This window comes from Acinonyx jubatus, chromosome D3, assembly GCF_027475565.1.
Source record: "Acinonyx jubatus isolate Ajub_Pintada_27869175 chromosome D3, VMU_Ajub_asm_v1.0, whole genome shotgun sequence".
Lineage (NCBI taxonomy): Eukaryota > Metazoa > Chordata > Mammalia > Carnivora > Felidae > Acinonyx > Acinonyx jubatus.
Genome location: NC_069392.1, coordinates 36961994 through 36981695, shown reverse-complemented (window position 1 = coordinate 36981695; position 19702 = coordinate 36961994). Strand labels below are relative to the sequence as shown.

Sequence of the window (19702 nt, the reverse complement as noted above, 5' to 3'; positions counted from 1 at the left end):
GAAATTAGTTTTCCTTCCTGCTCCATGTGTCTGGGGGAAGCACACGCGAAAGGTAATGGTAGCAGCTGCTTGGAGGGTCAGGGTTCGGCTGTGAGAGCCCTCAGTGTGGATCCTGGGGCTCTTTCTCAGCCTCCCACACTGCACAGAGGTCCTCTGCGGACTCCTCCTGCACTTATTCCCGCTGCATCTTCAATGCGCAAACAAGTCAAGAATATGCAGTGCCCATCTAGTTTGGCTGCCCGGGTGGAAGCATTCTCATTAAAACCCTGCGGGCCCTGGTGCAATGAGATGCCAGTAAGCCCATCACAGTCTGCATCTGTATCTTCATTCATTCAAGAACTGGGTAGAAATCCTGTTGCATTTCCTTGGTAGGGCAGATTCAGTGGATGAATTTGGCCATTTCTTGAAAATTTCCTAAGTGGATGGAATTTACTCTGTAACTTTGATGGAGACTCTGGCCTTTGCCCTGGGACGCCATCAGCTCTCCTGCGTTTTGTTGGGAGTCTTAAGCATGCAGTACCCGTGCTGATGAAAGGTATCTTGAGGGGTACCATGCTCTATCAATGGACCCTGGCATCATAAATGCCCTATTTGCCAGCACTGGCTTTCAGTATATTGCATTAAAAATTCCTGGTTTGCAGGATGCGCATCAATAGCAGGGACGACTGAGAGTAGCAGTTATGGCCATGGGAGTGGCCATGCTGGCACCAGCGGGGTCTTGCAACATTTCTAATCAGTTAGCTGTTCTGTCTCATTAAGCACTGATGGCACATTTTTGGCCACTGAGCTCTGTGCTTGATTACTGACGGGCTTCCCTCGCCGGTTCTCTGTTATCGCATTGCTCAATTATAAAATGTCTCTTTTGGAGTTCTTTGCAAAGCAATTGGAGGTAGTTCCAAAGACTTACTAAGAACTTAGAGAAAACCCTTGGTAATGACTAAAATACTGCTTTTAACTCAATTTCATAAGCATTTTTTTTCTTTAATTTGAAAATTACACATACAGACGGGTGCTGAAAGCATATTATCGATCGGAAATTTCTGTCAACTGGCACCATTGCATCAATCAATACAACTTCAAGTGATGTTGAAACAATGGCTCAGAAGTTTAGGAAATCTGTGGAGTGCTTTTTGAATCATAAAGCAATAAAATATGTTCAACGTATTTTCAATATGAAATTAATTGCAGTTTTCAGAAGATGGCAGTTGACATATATTGGATCAATATATTGTATTAATCAATATGCTGGATTACAATAAATATGAATCAGTGCCTGCTCCCTGCCAGATACTAGTCACAGTGAACAACAGGGCTTACTGTACTTTATATGCCTCTTGTGGTATAATAAATATCAGTTTCCAGACATTTAAGCAAATGGCAAAAAAAGGTCAAATATCCTTGTTTGCAGCTGAAAGGGCAGTGAGTTACAAAATTCATATGTATTTTTTCCCATCTAACCGTCTGTGGTAACAGAGAGAGTCTCGATTTAAGTTTTGCAAATAGCTGGCTCTTACTTTGCCAATGGTGAAGAATTTTCTGTTTCAAGATTCAGTGAGTAAGTAGGCTAATGGGCATAAAGAATTCTGACATTGTTAGTTTTTAGAGAAAGAACAAGTCAACAAACTGGAAAATGTACTGCAATGGCCTGAAATTGGGCTATGCAAATTGAATGCCACAGATCTCTAAACTACAGTGCGCACTAGATGGTCAGGCAGAATCCATTTACAACTCACAGAATTCCAATAGAATGTTGTGTCAACTTATTCTCTCCACAACAAATTGAATATCTGGAAGAACAAGTCCAGCGTTTGAACATGTGATTATTACCCTGCTCTTGTTTCTTATGTCTTCCTATTTTTAAGTGGTAGAGGGAGATGTCTCACAGATTTCCAGCCGGTGTTGGCTCTTTAAAATTATTAGACTGAGGGGCGCCTGGGTGGTTCAGTTAGTTAAATGTCTGAATTTGGCTCAGGTCATCATCTCACAGTTTGTGGGTTCGAGCCCCACGTTGAGGTGTCTGCCGTCAGTGCGGAGCCTGCTTTGGAACCTCTTGTCTCCCTCTTTCACTGCCCTCCCCCCTCAAAAATAAACAAACAAACAAACAAACAAACATTAAAACGTATACATACAATGCTGAGATAATTAAGACATTTGTAATCTATGTGGATTAGTAAAACAACTGCTTGCATAGCTGAAATATAAATTCAATAAGGCAATAAATACTCTATAGAGAAAGGCGCAAGGGACTTGGCTCCAGAAACGCTACAAATTTCATTCAGTACTGAGTGTTCACTGCAGGACTGGCGTGAGGCCAGGCCCAGAAGATACAGAAATAAGCAAAGATTCCCGGCCTACGAGCTCACGGTCCAGAGGGCACACCTCAACGATGTCTACACGCTATGTACAATATGGGCAGATGAACTCACTGTTATCTGAGAGGTGACTGAAGGAGGAATCATGGCATGCAAATGCCATTGCGGAGTCCAACTCACCGGGCCCAGTGAAGCTCTGTACTCCTCACATGTCTTGCCAGTGTGACTGGGGCTGCTGGCAGGCACCGCGTCTGCTTCTTTCCCTTCCTTGCAGACAGGCTCTCAGTGCTCTCGTGAGCTTGCCTATTTAGTGACAACATCTTTCCCACAGAAGCCTCTCACAAACCCATCTTTACAGCATCACGCGTGTTAGTGTGGAGCAATGGGCTGAATGAATGGCCCCTGAGCCGGCCTGAGTCTTCATGTTGATCTTTTTGGCGAACAGACTGATGCACACGTCACCATCGCTCTAGCCCCTGTAAGCGTCTGCTCGTGTTAGGAGGTGAACGGGGTGGTGGCCCAGGGTGTAGGCTCTACAGTAAGACCTGGGTTCAAACCCTCCATCATCTTTAACAGCGGGACCAAGGGTACACGATGTAATTCCTGTACCTTGGTTTCCTCTCGGTAAAACAGGGTGAAAAGCAGTACCCTCAACATCAGATTAAGACTATCATATCAGATCATTGAAATAAATAACACACACGGTACTCATACTGTCAGCTCATGGAAACACTCAGCAAATGTCCTTCTTTTCTCCCCTTGCCCTCTGCCTCTGCGCTTCCCTTGATGTCCACTTCATGTGTCTGTACCCTTCAGGAGTGGACCCCGTGTCACTCCCTCAGAGAAGCCTCTCTGACCCTCTGGCACCCCATGCTGCTCTTTCCGGGCACTTACTTCAGCTGTAACCTTCCCCGGCTTGGTGTCAGTCACTCTCACCAGACGGTGGGCTCCATGACAGCTGAGACCAGCTTTGCTCTTGTTCACTGTGGTCTCCGCCATGCCTAGAATAATGCTGGGTATGTAGAAAATATGTGTGGAATGGCCACATGAACACATGAAGGATTCTGCCACCACAAAAACGGTTCTGTGGAAGTGCCTCAGGGCCCTTGCATGGTTAGGGGGCAGCACCAAGTGGGTGGGCTTCCTTCTTTCCCCTCCTAGGAGTTCAGCTTTTATCTGTTTACTTCTAGATTACTCTATGACTCCACTGGAAGACACAAAATAGACTTTGAAACCTAGTTGTTTTTAAAACTCTTTCCAAGAACTTAGTACCTTTTACCTGAGGAATCTGTGAGACATTATGATTAGATACTTCCGTGCTCTCTGGTGTTGAAGAAGCAACTCAAATTGCACATCTCTCTTATTTTTGGTGAATGGTTATACCACCCCAATATATATATAAAAGAGGAACCATTTTGCCTACTACAACCTCTCTAAGGAATTTTCTAGAAGTATTTAAGGAGGTTTTAACCTTAGGTGGAATGGAACCCCCAAAGAAGATTTATAACATTTTGTCATTCATTCCAAGATTAATTTGTACTGATTAATGACATCTGGTATTAGCATATTCATTTCACTCATACACGTACTTCTCAAATCACAAGGCTTAAGAGTTATTAAGCACCGGATACAGGTGTAGGATTCTAAGCAGCTCAATCCAGATTGCCATGAGCACCAAGATCATTGCTTGAGTAGGTATATTTGAAAATAAGATTTCTTTGATAGTATGTTCAAGATGTATCAAGATGTTCTTTGATAGTATGTTCAAGATTTCTTTGATAGTATGTTCAAGAATTCCTTTTAGGGGAGTGATTTAGAAAGATTTTCAGGGAACGGTCTTAATGTTAAGGTAAAACAGTAAAACAATCCAAACAAAGATTATCGGAAAAACTTATCCTCCAACCCCTGAGTTCAAAGAAGTAAAAAAAATTAATCTTTTGATATAAACATAAGAAACACAAAGAAACATATAACCGACATCCCCTGAAATTTAGCCAAATGCAACCCATCAAGTGACAGATGTCCCAAGAGGGTTGTCCAATGCCACAGAAAACGTTAGTGACTGAACTCAGAGTCTCAGATCCTCAGGGAAGGATCTCTTCACTATACGTCAGGATATATGTGTGAAATCCAGATGACTAAACTTTTAATCTTAGTCTCTTCTCTGTATACAGTAGACTTGTGTTTCTTTTTTATTGTTTTTAAATGTTTAATGTTTTTTTTATTTTTGAGACAGCAAGAGTGAGAGACAGAGTGTGAGTGAGGGAGGGGCAGAGAGAGAGAGAGAGAGGGAGACACAGAATCTGAATCAGGCTCTAGGCTCCAAGCTGTCAGCATGGAGCCCGATGCGGGGCTTGAACTCACAAACCATGAGATCATGACCTGAGCCAAAGTCGGATGCTTAACCAACTGAGCCACCCAGGAGCCCCGTGTTTATGAACTGTGGAAGTAATTGCTTCTGCAAATGGCCAGAAGGCGATTATCGAAAGGTGAGCTTACCAGCAAGGCTGAAAACACATCCGTGTTTCAGGAAAGCATTGGTTACCTCTATTGTGTGTGAAAGCATGGCTTTGGGTAGATTTGTTTGTATTTCTTTAAAATAAAAAGGATGTGGGCTACAAAATTTATTAATGGTAAGACAGCAATTCTGTCATCTCCAAGGAGAAATTTCTGACCAAGCGGAAAGACATTCTTGTAAGGAAACAACTGTCAACAAGCAGAGTAAGAATGCAACAGTCACTCAAATGGCTTTTGACACAGACTTCAATGCCAATCTATTCCACACAAAACAAAATCTCCCACGTTTCTGTGGAAGAAGTTTGCTTTTATGTTTATGTGAGGACTTAGCAAGGGTCAGAGAGGAAGCAAAACCACAAGAGTACACGCACTCCTGGGGGCCCAGCTGGGCATGAAGTGCCCATCAGGAGGTTCAGGTGAAGGTGTTATTTATCCACCTCTGATGAACATATAGAGAAATGTTTGACTATTGGTCATACTCTTACATATACAGTGCTTTGTTTTTAATGCCCTTTCATATTAATTCTCCTTTGATCTGGTCAGCTACCACTTTGAGAGGTAGAGAGATGCTTTCCATCTGACAAATGAGGAAGCCAGGGCTCCCAGTCTGAATGTTTTAGCCACATCACGCAGGGAGTTTGTGGCTCAGCTTAAAGTCGATTCTCCGGTGTTCCGTCTAATGAAACCTTCCACGGAGGCGCACAGCCCAGCAGCTCCAGGAGCGGTGCACTACAGGGAAGAGCCTTGGACTCCCGAGGAAAACCGAACCTAACTCTGTCGTTTACCAGCTGTGTGACCTTGGACAGGTCACACGGACACACGGACTCTCAACCGTGTGAACAGTAAGTAAAATGGTAACCACAATCCTTTAGAGCACAAAAGGGCCAATAAACACGCATCCGCTATAATATGGGAAGCGAGTGCCAGATGATCACCATCACAGGGAACATATTAAGGAGACAGCTATTATTTGATGCCACTGCCAGAAATGTTTTTTTTTTTTAAGAGTGTTCCTTTCAAAATTATAGAACAAAAACTAGGCAAAGTATTTGAATGAAAATCTATGACCACTGGGGAAAGTTTTTTTTGAAAGCCTTATCTTTCTAAAGGGAAATTAAAGAAAATAAAAGTTCATCATGGTAGCTACATCTAGAATAACTCAGGAATCCTGCCTTCTGTATTTTTTAGTTTAGTTTGCAGTTTCCTTAAATGCTTTCTATTTTATTATTTACTTTTTGTGGTTATTTTATAATCTGACTTTCTGCACATGAAAATCACTGATGTCTTAGCAGTCAAAATCTGAAGGAAAATGGCATCATCTGAAATTATTCAAGGCAAAGAAAACAAATCAATAAAGGAAAGCATTAGAAAACAGTGAATGAGGGAAAACCATGTAAATAAAAGAAGAAACTGTTGTCTTTGCTAATAAATAAAGTCTACTACATAAATGATACAGGATGTACCCCCACAGGGCAACGGTAACTATGGCAACAAGGAGAGAGGCAATGTACTCAGTGTGACTCAACCAAATACCTAATTGATATACTAAGCATATTCAGGTATATCTTCATATGGTACTGAAGTAATATATATGCCCCTCATTTATATAAACTTATTCATTTTAACAGCTATTCCTGTAATTTATAAAGAGGTGAAAACTCCTTGTATTTCTCAACTTATATAATAGATCAGCATGCCTTTTGAGAAAACAACCCGAGTATACTGGGGTCAGCAACAACACTCTCCTTTTCTACTGCTCAGTAATGATTTCTAGGTCCAAAGAATTTCAGTTCAGAAATCTAGCATGACGACTGTCCAAAGATACAGCCAAGGATCATTTACATTTATTCAAGATATTGAATCCTGATTCTCTGTTTAGACACAGGATGCTTGGCCTCACCGTTTATGTCTTCTCTCTCAGCAATCATGGGATGTCACAACAGCAGTAGAAGAAGCTTAGGTAGAGAAACCCAGGACAACATTTGAGTAAAGGGCTTTTAAGAAAAGGAATTCCCCTGCCTCATTCCCTCAATCGTTCCAGCTTCGTGAACATTCTGTCCTCTCTAACCTTGCCGCTGTATCCTTTAGAACAAGCCCTGAGCTCTTATTGACTGTATCCTTATGGAGTATAAATCCCAAGGTTAGAAAACTTTTTCTTATAAAACAAGCATGTTCTCTCCAAGGAAGACTGTATATCAGGGCAGTTTTGTTTGGTTTTATTTCAAACCCTTGGTACCTGTCATCAAGGCAAAAAAGTGTCTCACAACATCAACTGGTTGGAGAGATTTGGGGGCTTTCTTTCTTTGACACCCAATATACTTGAAAGGTAAAGCTTCTTTGCTGCATCTAGGAATATTTCCCTTTGGCACTGAAATTACAGACAAGGGAGACAGGCCTGTAAATGCCCTGGGACAACTGGCGAATAGAGGAGACAAATGGTTTTGTTTTGGGGCCATCCACTGCACCCAGAAACACCCACACGATTCTTACACGTTCACAGAATATGAGAAGGGAATGTCCATATCCCTCAAATCTGACACTGGGAAGAAGCTGAAGTTATTAGAATTCCCCATCACCTTGTCTGGGATGACAAGCCTAGAATCTAAGAACCTAGGAATCCCATTTTGGCCCTAGTGAAAGAATACCGTGCAGCATTGGGATGCAAGCTGTGATTCTATTCCAGAAAACAAGGCCTGTTTCTCTGTTTGTCTCTGGGTTGTCCACTCTTCCACAACTCTGGACAGTAAACAAGGGGAGGCCCCTCAGCTTGACCACCGGGATCTGCTCACTCTCTCCTAACAAGGTTCCAGGGCCCAGCAGAGCAGGCAGGAGAGACTTGGGTAGGTAAAGCTGTGCTCTCTGATCACCGGGGACGGTGTGGTGTCAGCATGGGGAAGAGGATGTGTCAGAGAAGATTCCAGTTCGAGATGGTTATTTTTGGAATACTCTGAGGAAGCGTATGGGAGGGCTGCCCACATTGCACCAGACTTGGTGCTGCGGAATTGAGTTTTTAGAGTTGTCAGTCCCTCAAGCCTTATGACTAAAAATAAGTATCTACTTATTAAAGCAGATTTATTTTTACTCAGACTTTTTTTTTAATTCTTGCACTATAACTTTTCTCCACATTTGGATTTTCAAAATATTTTGTCAATAATGCTTATGTGTGCAAAACCCATAAGCTATAATCTATATCTAGAGTCCATCAAGAAAAAAAAAAAACTGGCTTTCTCATTTTCATGTGTTTCGGGAATTTGACAGGAAGAGTGTTCTAGAAAAGAAGGGTGAAGGGAGTTTTTAGAAAGATAATATAGAAAATATTAAAAAGACAAGCTAAAGAAAAAAAAAAAACAAACAAAAAGTTCAGGCTATCTTACAAAGAAGGCTAAGAGGCATCCAGACCCTTCCACTTACTTCCAAGGATTTTCTTCCTGCTTTGAGCCTCATTGGCGGCTATGCTGATGCTACCAGCAGGCCCAAGGGTGTAGGTGTTTCAGAGCATCTGGCAGAGAAACAAACTTGATCATTCAAATCTCAGCACCTCCAAAATCTCTAGCTCAACACCTCTAGTCTCAGCTGGTTTCTGAATTGGGACACAGTGCTCTGCTACTTATTTTTTTAAGCAAAGTTAAGGCTAATAGAGCTCTCCTTTTAAATGAGAAACTTTTATTACATTCTATTCTACCTTGAAAGCTCTTATTATTAATATTTTAACTGACATCAAAAGTAGCAGACTGCCTGCATGAGAGTATTATCAAGAACAGATGCAGTATCAGGGCACCTGGGTGGTTCAGTCAGTCGAGCGTCAGACCCTTGATCTCCGCTCGGGTCATGATCTCACGGTTTGTGAGTTCTCGCCCTGTGTGGAGCTCTGCACTGATAGCGTGGAGCCTGCTTGGGATTCTCTCTCTCTCCCCCCCTCCCCTGCTCGCCAAATAAACTTAAAGAAAAAAAAAAGAAAAAACAGATGCAGTATCCACACTCCATAAGAACAGGCACATAATGTACAGCACTACAGATGTTTGTGATGGCTGTAAACATTTTTCTAGACTGAAATTGAGAATACTCATTACATATGTTTATTATACCTTCAGTTTCCTTTCACTTAATTCTCAGAATGTCCTCCTTTCCCTTAATTGTGGGTACCAAGCTCCTGCCCTTAGAATCACCTTTCAGCCAACTGCAAAAAATCCCTACCTCTCCCCAGTAAATCCACCTTGCTCCATCCCTCTGTCTGCCCACATCACACAAAGTACTGCTGGGTCATTACAAATATACTAAGTACTTACAATCACATTAAAAAAATTAGTGCTTTGTTTTTTAGAGCAGTTTTGGGTTTATAGAAAAGTTGAGCAGATAGTATGGAGGGTTCCTGAAGTCCCCCTCTCTTCCCCAACTCCCCAGTTTCCTATTTGTAATATCGTGCATTAGTGTGGTACTTATCCTGCCAGTGATAAACCAATATTGAAACATTATTATTAGGAACTGAAGTCTATAGTTTACATTAGGATCCAGTCTGTGTTATACAGTTCTATGGGTTCTGACAAATCCGTAATGCCATGCATCTATCATGGTGGATAGTTTCATACAGAATAGTTTCACCTCCCTGAAAATTCCAAGTTCTCCCTATTCATCTCTTTTTGCCTTTCCCCACCCCAAACTCCCCAAAACTGCCGGTTTTTTTGCTGTTTCTACAGCTTTGTCTCTTATAGACTATTGTATAGCCGAAATCATAGAGTATGTAGTCTTTTCAGATTGGCTTCTTTCACTTAGCAATATGCATTTTTGGAACTCATTTCTTTTTAATGCTGAATAATATTCCACTGTATGGATGTACCACAGTTTGTTTATCCTTTCACTTACTGAAGGACATCTTCGTTGCTTTTAGATTTTAGTGATTAGGACTAAATCTTCTATAAAAATTTGTGTGTAGGTTTTTTTAAGTTTATTTATTTATGTTGAGAGAGAGAGAGAGAGAGAGAGAGAGAGAGAGAGACAGCATGCATGTGAGCAGGGGAGGGGTGGGGGAGGAGAGAATCCCAAGCGGAATCAGTACAGAACCCAACGAGGGGCTCAATCTCACAAACCATGGAATCATGACCTGAGACAAAATCAAGAGTCAAACACTTAAAACAACTGAACCACTTATTTGGACGTGAGTTTCAAACTTATTTGAGTAAATACCTAGGAATAGGAATGCTGGATTACATGGGAATTCTGTGTTTCGTTTTAGAAAGTAGGTGCCAGACTCTTCCAAAGCAGCCATACTGTTTTGCGTTCTTGCCAGCGAAGAATGACAGTTCCTGTTGCACCACGTCCTCACCGGTTTGGGGGAATTTCAGCCGTTCTAATAGGCGTGGGGGGGTATTGTATGGTTGTAATTTGCAGTTCCCTGATGACATAGGATGTTGAGCATCTTTTCATGTGTTTATTTGCCATCTAGGCCTGCTGATGTGTCTGTTGATATCTTTGTCCTCTTAAAAAGTGGGTTGTCTTCTTATGGCTAGTTTTCAACAGTTGTTTGTATGTTTTGGACACAAGTCTTTTATAAGATATATGTTTTCCAAATATTTTCTCCCCAGTCTGTGGCTTGTCTTTTCATTTGCTTGATAGTGTCTTTCACAGAAGTTTTTAGTTTTAATGGAATCCAGCTTATCAAGTTTCTCTTTTATGGATTGTGCCTTTGGTGTCGTATTTAAGAACCCACTGTCAAACACAATGTCATCTATTTTGTCTTACATAATCTTCTAGAAGTTTTATAGTTCTGTGTCTTATGTTTAGATCTATGATCCATTTCGAATTTGTTGCCCTTGTGACATTTTTTCTCTTTTGTCTTCTCCCTCTCTTCCTCCCTTCTCTGATTTTAATCGAGCATTTTATATCATTTGATTTTCTCTCCTTCCTTGGCATATTAAACTTTCTTTAAAATTTTATTCATTTCATTTATCCATAAGTTGGAATCATCCAATACATTGCTGTTATGATTATTTTGAAAAGCACTTGAACCAACTGATTTATTAGATCAACTGAGAATATGAAAAATAGATTTTAATCTTACCTCCATTTGTTCCTTCTTTAATGCTCTTTCTTAATGTAGGTCTGACTTTCTGACCCTTATCATTTTCTTTTTCTCTGAAGAACTTCTTTTAACATTTCTTTCAAGGCAGGTCTACTGTGACAAATCCCCTCAGTTTTTCTCATCTGAGAAAGTATTTATTCCTCCTTCACTTTTGAAGGATAACTTCACTGCGCACAAAATTGTTCATTGTGGGTTTTATTTTCTTTAAAAAAAGTTTAAATGTTTTTAAATATTTCAGTCCACTCTCTTTTTGCTTAGATGGCTAGTCCAATCTAAAGAAAGTCCAATGTAACTTTTCTCATTGCTCTTCTACAGGTTTTTTTTTTTAATCTGTCTTCTTTCAAGATTTTCTCGTCTTTGATTTTTTTGTAACTAAAATATGATATAGCTAGGTGTAGAATTTTTCATATTCATCCTTAGTGGGTTTTGTGTGTGTGTGTGTGTGCTTCCTGGATCTGGGGTTTTGGTGTCTGTCATTGATTTTGGAAAATTCTCAGCCATTCTTATTTCAAATATTTCTTCTGCTCCTTTTTATCTTTCTTCAGATCTTCCCATTACATGCATTTTTCACTCTTTGTAATTGTTCCACAGTTTTGGATATTCTGTAGCATCTTTTTTCATTTCTTTTTCACTTTGTTTTTCAGTCTGGCAAGTTCTACTGACAGCTTCAAGTTCACTGACCCTTTCATTGGGCATATCCGAGCTAAAGATGAGCCTGTCAAAGGCATTCTTCATTTTTCTTATAGTATTTTTGATTTCTGGCATTTCCTGTTGATTCCTTTTTAGAGTTTCCATCTCTCTGCTTATAATACCCATCTATTCTCGCACGTCCTCTTTTTTCCCATTAGAGTTCTCATCACACTTACATAATTACATAGCTGTATCATGGTTAAGTCCCCAGTCTGACAATTCCAAAATGCCTGCCATATCTGAGACTGGTTCTGATGCTTGCTTTATCTCTTCAGTCTGTAGTGGGTTTGCTTGTTTGTTTTGCCTCTCAGCATGCTTTGCAGTTTTTGCTGAAAGCCAGACATGATGTATCAGGTAATAGGAACTTAGGTGAAAGGTCTTTGGTGTGGGATTTTATGTTAAAACAGCTAGCAGTTAGGCTATTCATGCTTCCCTGTAGATGTTAGAGGCTTCAACTTCTTCTAGTTGTCCTCTTTCTTTCTCTTTGTCTTTGGATTTCCCTAGAAACTCCTTCAGCAGAGTCTGTGTCTCAGAGTTGTCGGTTATAAATCTACTGTTATTATATTGGAGCCCTGTTGATGTGGTGGTCAATGTGTTGGTGGGGAAAATGTTCTAGAGTCTTATGATTAAACCTGTTTTTTGTTTTTGATTTTTTGTTTTGTTTTGTTTTGTTAGTGGGTTTGAGTCCCTGTGGCCTTAAGAAGAGTGTCTTAGCCTTTTTGATTTCCCTTCCAGTATGTATGACACATAGCTAGAGGGGATTGGAGCTGTCTAATTGCTTTTCCCACAGGACACATAAACCAGTGGCAAAACAGTTCCCCTGGAGGGCAGGACCTCCACTCTCTGACAGATCTGAAAGAACTGTTGATTTTCAGTTTGTTCAGCTTCTTTCTTGTTGTGAGGACTAGAGTGATGACTTCCACATCAGAACTGAAGCCATCAATTTGCTTTTTGCCTGTGATGATTCCCATGGGCAAATAATGTCATCAAGAAGGTTGTGGTAGTCTCTTCTTTCCTCAGATCCCTGTGTGAGCAAACCCACAGGGCATGAACCCCAAGAAGGCCCTTAAAATTCAGGGTAAAATTCAGCTCACAGAATACACAAAGTGTAACCACTGATAATTGTCTATGTTTCTGTCTCTTTTTTTTAAGTAGGTTTCACTCCCAGCATGGACGTAAATGCAGGGCTCGAACTCGTGACCCTGAGATCAAGACCGTGAGATCAAGAGCTAAGCCAAGATCAAGAGTTGGATGCTTAACTAACTGAGCCACCCAGTTGATTTGCTATGTATCCTTTACCTAGGCTGAAAATGACAAAATATATTTTCACCAAATTTAAAGAGTATGTTAATGATAGTCTCTAACCTAATGAAGAAATTATGCAGTAAGCATGCAAATCATTGTTGGGGATCACAGGGCACTTCCAAACTCTGAGCAGCCACTGTCTGTGGAACTGCAACTTGGGTTATTGCTGGTCTGGAGGATCATGCCACACAGACTAAGACGGAAGCTTGGACAGACAGAACGCTAATTTTGAACATGAGCTTCAAAGAACCAACCTCCCCAACCAAAAATCCAGAGCCTACATATATATCAATTTGCTATCAGGCTCCTTCTCTCACCGATACTCCACGTAGCATGCACCTGTGTAAGTAGAAACAACTTACTCATTCAGTGGTGGTTAAAGATCTGTAGGTACATACAGGAACAACTACTTTTGTGATGTATTGCAAAACCGAGCCCTTCAGACAGACTTGCATTGTAATTCCATGAATTAAAAATTCCTGGGAAACTGACCCACAGAGGCTGTGCAGAGGCTTTTAATGGGTGTATAAAACTAGTGAGTTTTGTTAACTCTGAGTCACCTTCCATAGAGAGCTAGGTGAACTAAAAAGATGTCTAAGATCTGAATCTTTTAAACCCATGGGGAAGGTCCACAGGGTGTGGCTTTCTGGTACACTGCTTAAATCTCTGTTTTCATTCCTGGTTCTCTAGTTGTGGTTTTCCTTCTTCCTGTTAGGGTGATGATCTTTGTCTCCTTGCTCTTGTCCTCCTCATTTTCTCCAGACTTTGACTTCTAATGATATTTCAACACTGGCTTTCTTCCAGTAGGTTCAGATTTCTCTGGAATGTGGTGGCCTTCAGCTCTAGGTATGAAGGGAGTCTTGGACACACACATAGTATCAGTGATGGTAGAGCTTTTATTTTTATGTATTTTTTAAAGTTTATTTATTTACTTTGAGAGACACTGTGTGTGAATAAGTGGGGGAGGGGCAGAGAGAGAGGAAGAGAGAATCCCAAGTCCCAACATGGGGTTCAATCTCACAAACCATGAGATCATGACCTGAGGTGAAATCAAGAGTCAGAAGCTTAACGGACTGAGCCACCCAAGGCCCTGTCAGAGGTTTTAAGCTTCAAATATATGACAGAACTTCCTATATGAAGACTGTATTCAAATTAGTATGAAAATAAGATGGGTTATTTTTTAAATGGTATTGAAATAATTCAGAAAAACAACAAGCTGGTATATTACATTAATCCTTACATAAAAATAAGTTCCATATAGCATACAGATTTGCATGTTAAAAAAAACAAGGCCACAGCTTTTTCTTTTCATACATAGTTGTATGACCTTAATTTGGAATAAGAATGAGATGAAGACTAGAAACCATGATAGAAAAAAAATGATAAATCAGACTGCATGAAAATTCATTTTTAGTTAAAAAACGAAAAAGTATACAAGGTGGGAGCACAAGATGGGAGTATATACAAAAATTATTAGTAAGGTCTATAACAGACAATGAATAATTGGTATCCATAATACATTAAGCTAGCTTCAGATCTGCAATAATGGCATAAGCAAGAATAAAATGCACAAAGGACAGGAACAAGCAACAGTCATTACTTGCAAGGGAAGAATGAAGTAATTACTCTTATATGTTATTAGGAGAGTAGATGGCTACAGACACTTTAAAGGTAGGCTGACAGGAACACTTATAATTTATAATTGCACATTTTTGATCAAACAATTTCACTTTCAGATATTAATCCTATAAAAACATTCCTGAAAATGCCCACATATAACTGTATGAGTATTTACCGTGTCTTTATTTTAAACGTAAAAGCTGAAAAGAATAAAAATGTGCATGAATGAGCATTTAATTAAATAAATGATGGTAGAATCACCCAGTGAGATTTTGTGGCTATTAAGTAAGAATATGGCAGGAATCCCACTCCCAGTTATGATGGAGTAGCTATAGTAGATCAACTCTCCTAGGAAGGACAATAAGAAAAGCAGGCCCACAGATGATTCAGATTGGTATGAGAAGGCACAGAATTAATAATTGTGACTAAGGTGTTTAAGAAATTAGATGGCAAAACAGAATTTTATTCAAGAATTATAATCCATGTAAAAATTATAATGTAAAAATTCCAGAACTGAAAAATGCAAAGAATTAACTAAAAATTCATTGGATGGAGAGCTGTTTGGAGACTACTGAAGAAACAGAGAGAATTAGTGATCTTGAAGAAAGGCTAGTAGAAAAAGTTCAAACTGAAGCATATAGTTCAAAAAGGAAGGAAGATATAGAAAACAGATTATAAGACATATAGACAAGTAATGGTATAATATATTTGTAGATGGAGTCTCAGAAGAAGAGAAAGGAGAGAATGGAGCATAAGCAATATTTGAAGAGATAATGCTCAAGAAAAAACTCAAAGTAATGAAAGCCATATACTCACAGACTAAAGAAGCACTATGAATCCCCCAAAGACAGAGAGAATTACATCTGGGCATCATAATAAAACTTCTGAAAGTCAAAGACAACAACAACAAAAAACCCTACAAGCAGTCAAAGATAAGATACACTCCAAACACATACTCTCTTGAAAGGAGACACAATAAAACCTCAAATGACTTCTTGAGGAAAACCATGGAGGTCAGAAGACAATGGGTCAACATCTTTAAAACCTGAAAAAAAAATTAACTGCCAATCCAGAATTCTATAACCAGTAAAACTATTCTTCAAAAATTAAGGCAAAAAAAAAGGCATTTATGGACAAAGAAAACACATAGCTAGGAGACTCTAAAAGAAATAGAATAAGGAGTCTTTCACATAGAGGGGAAATGATCCTGTAAAAAGACTGATATTATACTTGCTATGATATCTACTAAAAGAACATTAAAAATGCACAACCAAAAAGCCAATATAGAGAAAATGGTATAATAAATTCTTGGTTAATAAAAAATATAGCAAGAAATAAAAAAATAAAAAACTATTAAGAAAAATAGAAAATAATTATTGAGATGATAGCTATGGTAATAACATTACATACAAATATACTAAATATTTCAATTAAAAGACTATTACAATCATATAGATATCAAAGTAAATATCACATGCCACTTACCAGAGACATACTGATATATAAACACTGAGATGAAGATATAAAAGGATGGAAAGACTAACACTAACTATCCAAACACTAACCAGAAAAAACTGATGTGCTAACATTATTAACAGACAGAGTAGACTTTAGGGAATGAAGTACTAGGAGAAATACAGATATATTTCAAATGATGAAAGGGGAAATTTATTAAGAATATATAATAATTCTAAGTTTACATGAACCTAATAGTATAGTCTATATATACATATATATATATATATATATATATATATATATATATATATATATAGTAAAAGGAGAAACCATTAATTCCATAATCATAGGAGAGGGATTTAACATTTCTCTCAGGAACCAACAGAACAAGCAGCAAACTCTTGTTAACAAGTAGTTAACTCTTCAGTAAAAATAAATATTTAATAACATGATTAACAAACTCATTTTTCAGAATATGTTCTCTGACCACGGTAGAAAAAAGCTAGAAATAAATCAATAAAAGATAAAATCTCCATCTATCTGAAAATGAAGCATTATACATCAACTCATAGGCAAAATAATCCAAAGTGTAAATAAGAAAATAGTTTGAATTAAATGACTATGAAATTTAACAAATCAAAAATTGTTTAATGCAGGAAAGTGATACTTAGATTAATACTAACAGCTCTAAGCACATACATTAATAATAAATGATCTAGGCAATCATCTAAGGAAGTCAGAGAAACAATAATAATAAACCACAAGAAACGTGGAAGCGGGAAGGCTAAAGTATAATAGCAGACATTAATAAAAGAGAAAACAAAGCACAGTAGAAAAAAAAACTGACATAGTCCCAAGTAAGAAATTTATAAAATCTAAAGTACTCAATCTACTAAGGAAATTGAATCTATAATTAAAATTATTGCCATTAAAAAAGTCCAGGCTCAGACAGCTTTTCTGGTGAAGTTATCTAACCAGTTAAGAAAGAAATGTCATGGGGGGCCTGGGTGGCTCAGTCCGTTAAGAAAGAAATGTCACTACTTTTATATAAAGTCTTTGTGGGAATGGAAGAAGAGAACATACTTGCCAATTCATTTTATGAGGTCATCATACTCTTAATACCAAACATAATGAGGTCATTACAACTTCTTTTATGAACATATTTGAAAAAGTCCTTTATAAAATATAAGACATTCTCACTTGGCATGGTAGTTGAACTATAAAAATGACTGTGTAAGCTGAAAGTGAGCTAAATATAAGGCAAGCTTAATAATCAATGGAAGACTGATTTCTCCGTGACCTTCACAAGTTTTGATCAAAGTATTAAAAATCTTTTATTGTCAATTATAATTGTATAGGGAAATTTAAAAAATAGTACTGGTAATATTTTTTAGTACATTGTGATTTAAAACATTAAAAACATTGAGCTCAAATGTTTTATTTCTTTGTAAAAATTTATCAAGAGTTGAACAATGTTGGCTTTCCTCTTGTCTTATATCTATGATACAGAGCAAGCATCTTTTCTCTGCTTTGGTAAACTGTCATACTATTTCCAAGTTTGAATCAGCTTCCAACGTTTTGTCTTTCACATCTGCAAGGGATTTTTTGTGTGTGTGTGCCAGTGTCACTTCCTGTGGGACATATTCACCTAGTTTGTCCCTGCCATCTTCTCATTTATGTCAGAGAGTTTGTTTTCATTGACTTCTTCTGGCAGTGCAGCTAGAGTCTCTCAAAATGGGAGCAGTGCCAGCATCTCCATGGTTGGCGATTTTTTCTATAAATCTGTTTACATTCGATTAGAATTTCACTTCCAATGTTATCACTTTGTTTTTTTACTGTACTTTCTTATGTGTTGGCCAGTACTCTTTGGAGTATCTACTTTTATAACATATCACGTGTGTTTATCACTGGGAGCAAGGAAGCAACACAACTAACTACATGCTTTGCTCTCAGTGTGTGAACTAACAGATGTGCTCAGAATAAACATCGAAAGCCTTTGAAAGAAGAGACATTATCAGTCACTGATCATTATGTAGATCTGTTAGTTAGGTAGTGATCTGTGGACTACAGGGCTAGCACCATGTGCAATGACCCACAGTTAACGCACTGTGGTAACTGAAATCTGAATTGTGTTTTTAGGGGATTGGAGTTATTCACTTAAACCATGATAACTGAAATTCATTGCTTATTCTGCAAAATGAGGTCTACCTGTATTGGCAAAGAAATATTGGTTCTATGTTTTGATCTGAGTGCTGGTACATAAATATTCATTGATTGAAATTCATTGAGTAATACTTATGTAGTTTAATACTTTTCCAAGTATATGATTAACTTCAATAAGAAATTTCCTGAGGAATCATTATAACTCACCATATTAAGAAGAATAAAGAGAAAAATCATGTGATCATCCAAATAGATGCAGAAAAACATTTGATAAAATTCAATACCTATTCATAAAAATAAAAGCACAAACTAAAAAAAGGAGGCAATTTTCTCAACTTATTAAAGGGCACAAAACTACAGCAAACATTGTACTTTATAGTATACTTCTGAATGCTTTCCTCTTGAGGCTGGGAATGAAACAAAGATGCCTTGCTATCATGTATCTACTCCACATTATACTGGAGGTCCTGGCTCTGAGAAACTGTCTAACATTATTGAAAACTATCAAAAAATGCCTAATTAAATGGAAGGATATACCATACTCATGAATTATACAATGCCAATTCACCAGAAATTATCTACAGATTCACTGCAACTCTAGTCAAAATCAGAATATGTTGTTTGGCTTGTGTGTGTGTGTGTGTGTGTGTGTGTGTGTGTGTGTGTACAAAGACAAGCTCTTCAGATATGTGGAAGAACAAGAATAGCCAGGAAATCTCAAAGAAAAAGAATAAAATTGTAGAAGTGGCATTTTTAGCTATCAAGATCTATTATATAGATTTAAAAAGTTATAATAATTAAACTAGTATGGTATTGGCATGAGAATAGACAAGCCAATGGAACACAGTTCAGAAACAGACCCATACATACATGGTCACCTGATTTATGAAGGGCAATACGGCAAAGGAAGGTCTTTTTACTAAATGGTGCTGGGTCAACCGAATATTCATGTAGAAAGTGAATACTGGCTCCCATGTGATGCCATGTATAAAAAAAATCAGCTCCAGGTACATTTTTAGATGTAAATACAGATTTGTAATCTGAAAGGTAAAACAATAAAGAATCTAGAATTAAAAAAAAAACAGCAGAATATCGTTATGAATACGTAATAGGCAAAATTCTTTGAACAGGACACTAGAAGTGCTAACCAAAATGGAAAGGATTAATGGACTCTATTACATTTCGGGACTTCTATTTATCACAAGGTGCCATTAGGAGAGCAAAATGGCAAATCACAGACTGGAGAAGACATTTGCAATATATCTATCCAAGGATGGACTTATTTGCAGACCTAAAGAATTCCTATATATTAATAAGAAAAAGGCAATCTAAAAGACAAATGGGAAAGATATTTCAAAAAGAGGATATTCAAATAGCCAATAAACATGAGAAAGTGTTCAAGTTCATCAGGCCTCAGGGAAATGAAAAGCATAGTTAAACACTACTGCACACCCAAATAAATGGCTAAAATTAGAGACAGAGAAGTACTAACTGCTGGCAAGGACGTGGAGAACCTGCAATTTCTAAACTGTGCTGGGAGAATGCGCTGGTACAACCCTTT

The 19702-nt window shown here is 38.2% G+C and overlaps 1 protein-coding gene across 11 annotated transcripts in view; it reads right to left on the bottom strand.

The window, feature by feature from the left end:
- L3MBTL4 (L3MBTL histone methyl-lysine binding protein 4) overlaps positions 1–19702 on the bottom strand; it is a 442148-nt gene that overhangs the window by 83472 nt on the left and 338974 nt on the right. The window contains exon 17 of one of the 11 annotated variants that reach the window (XM_053205896.1): positions 2123–3324. The exons of the other annotated variants lie outside the window; for them this stretch is intronic. Within the exon in view, the coding sequence (XP_053061871.1) occupies positions 3314–3324 (11 nt within the window). The 3' untranslated portion in view covers positions 2123–3313. Of the gene's footprint in view, positions 1–2122; positions 3325–19702 lie in introns of those variants that run through there. 11 annotated transcript variants of the gene reach the window in all.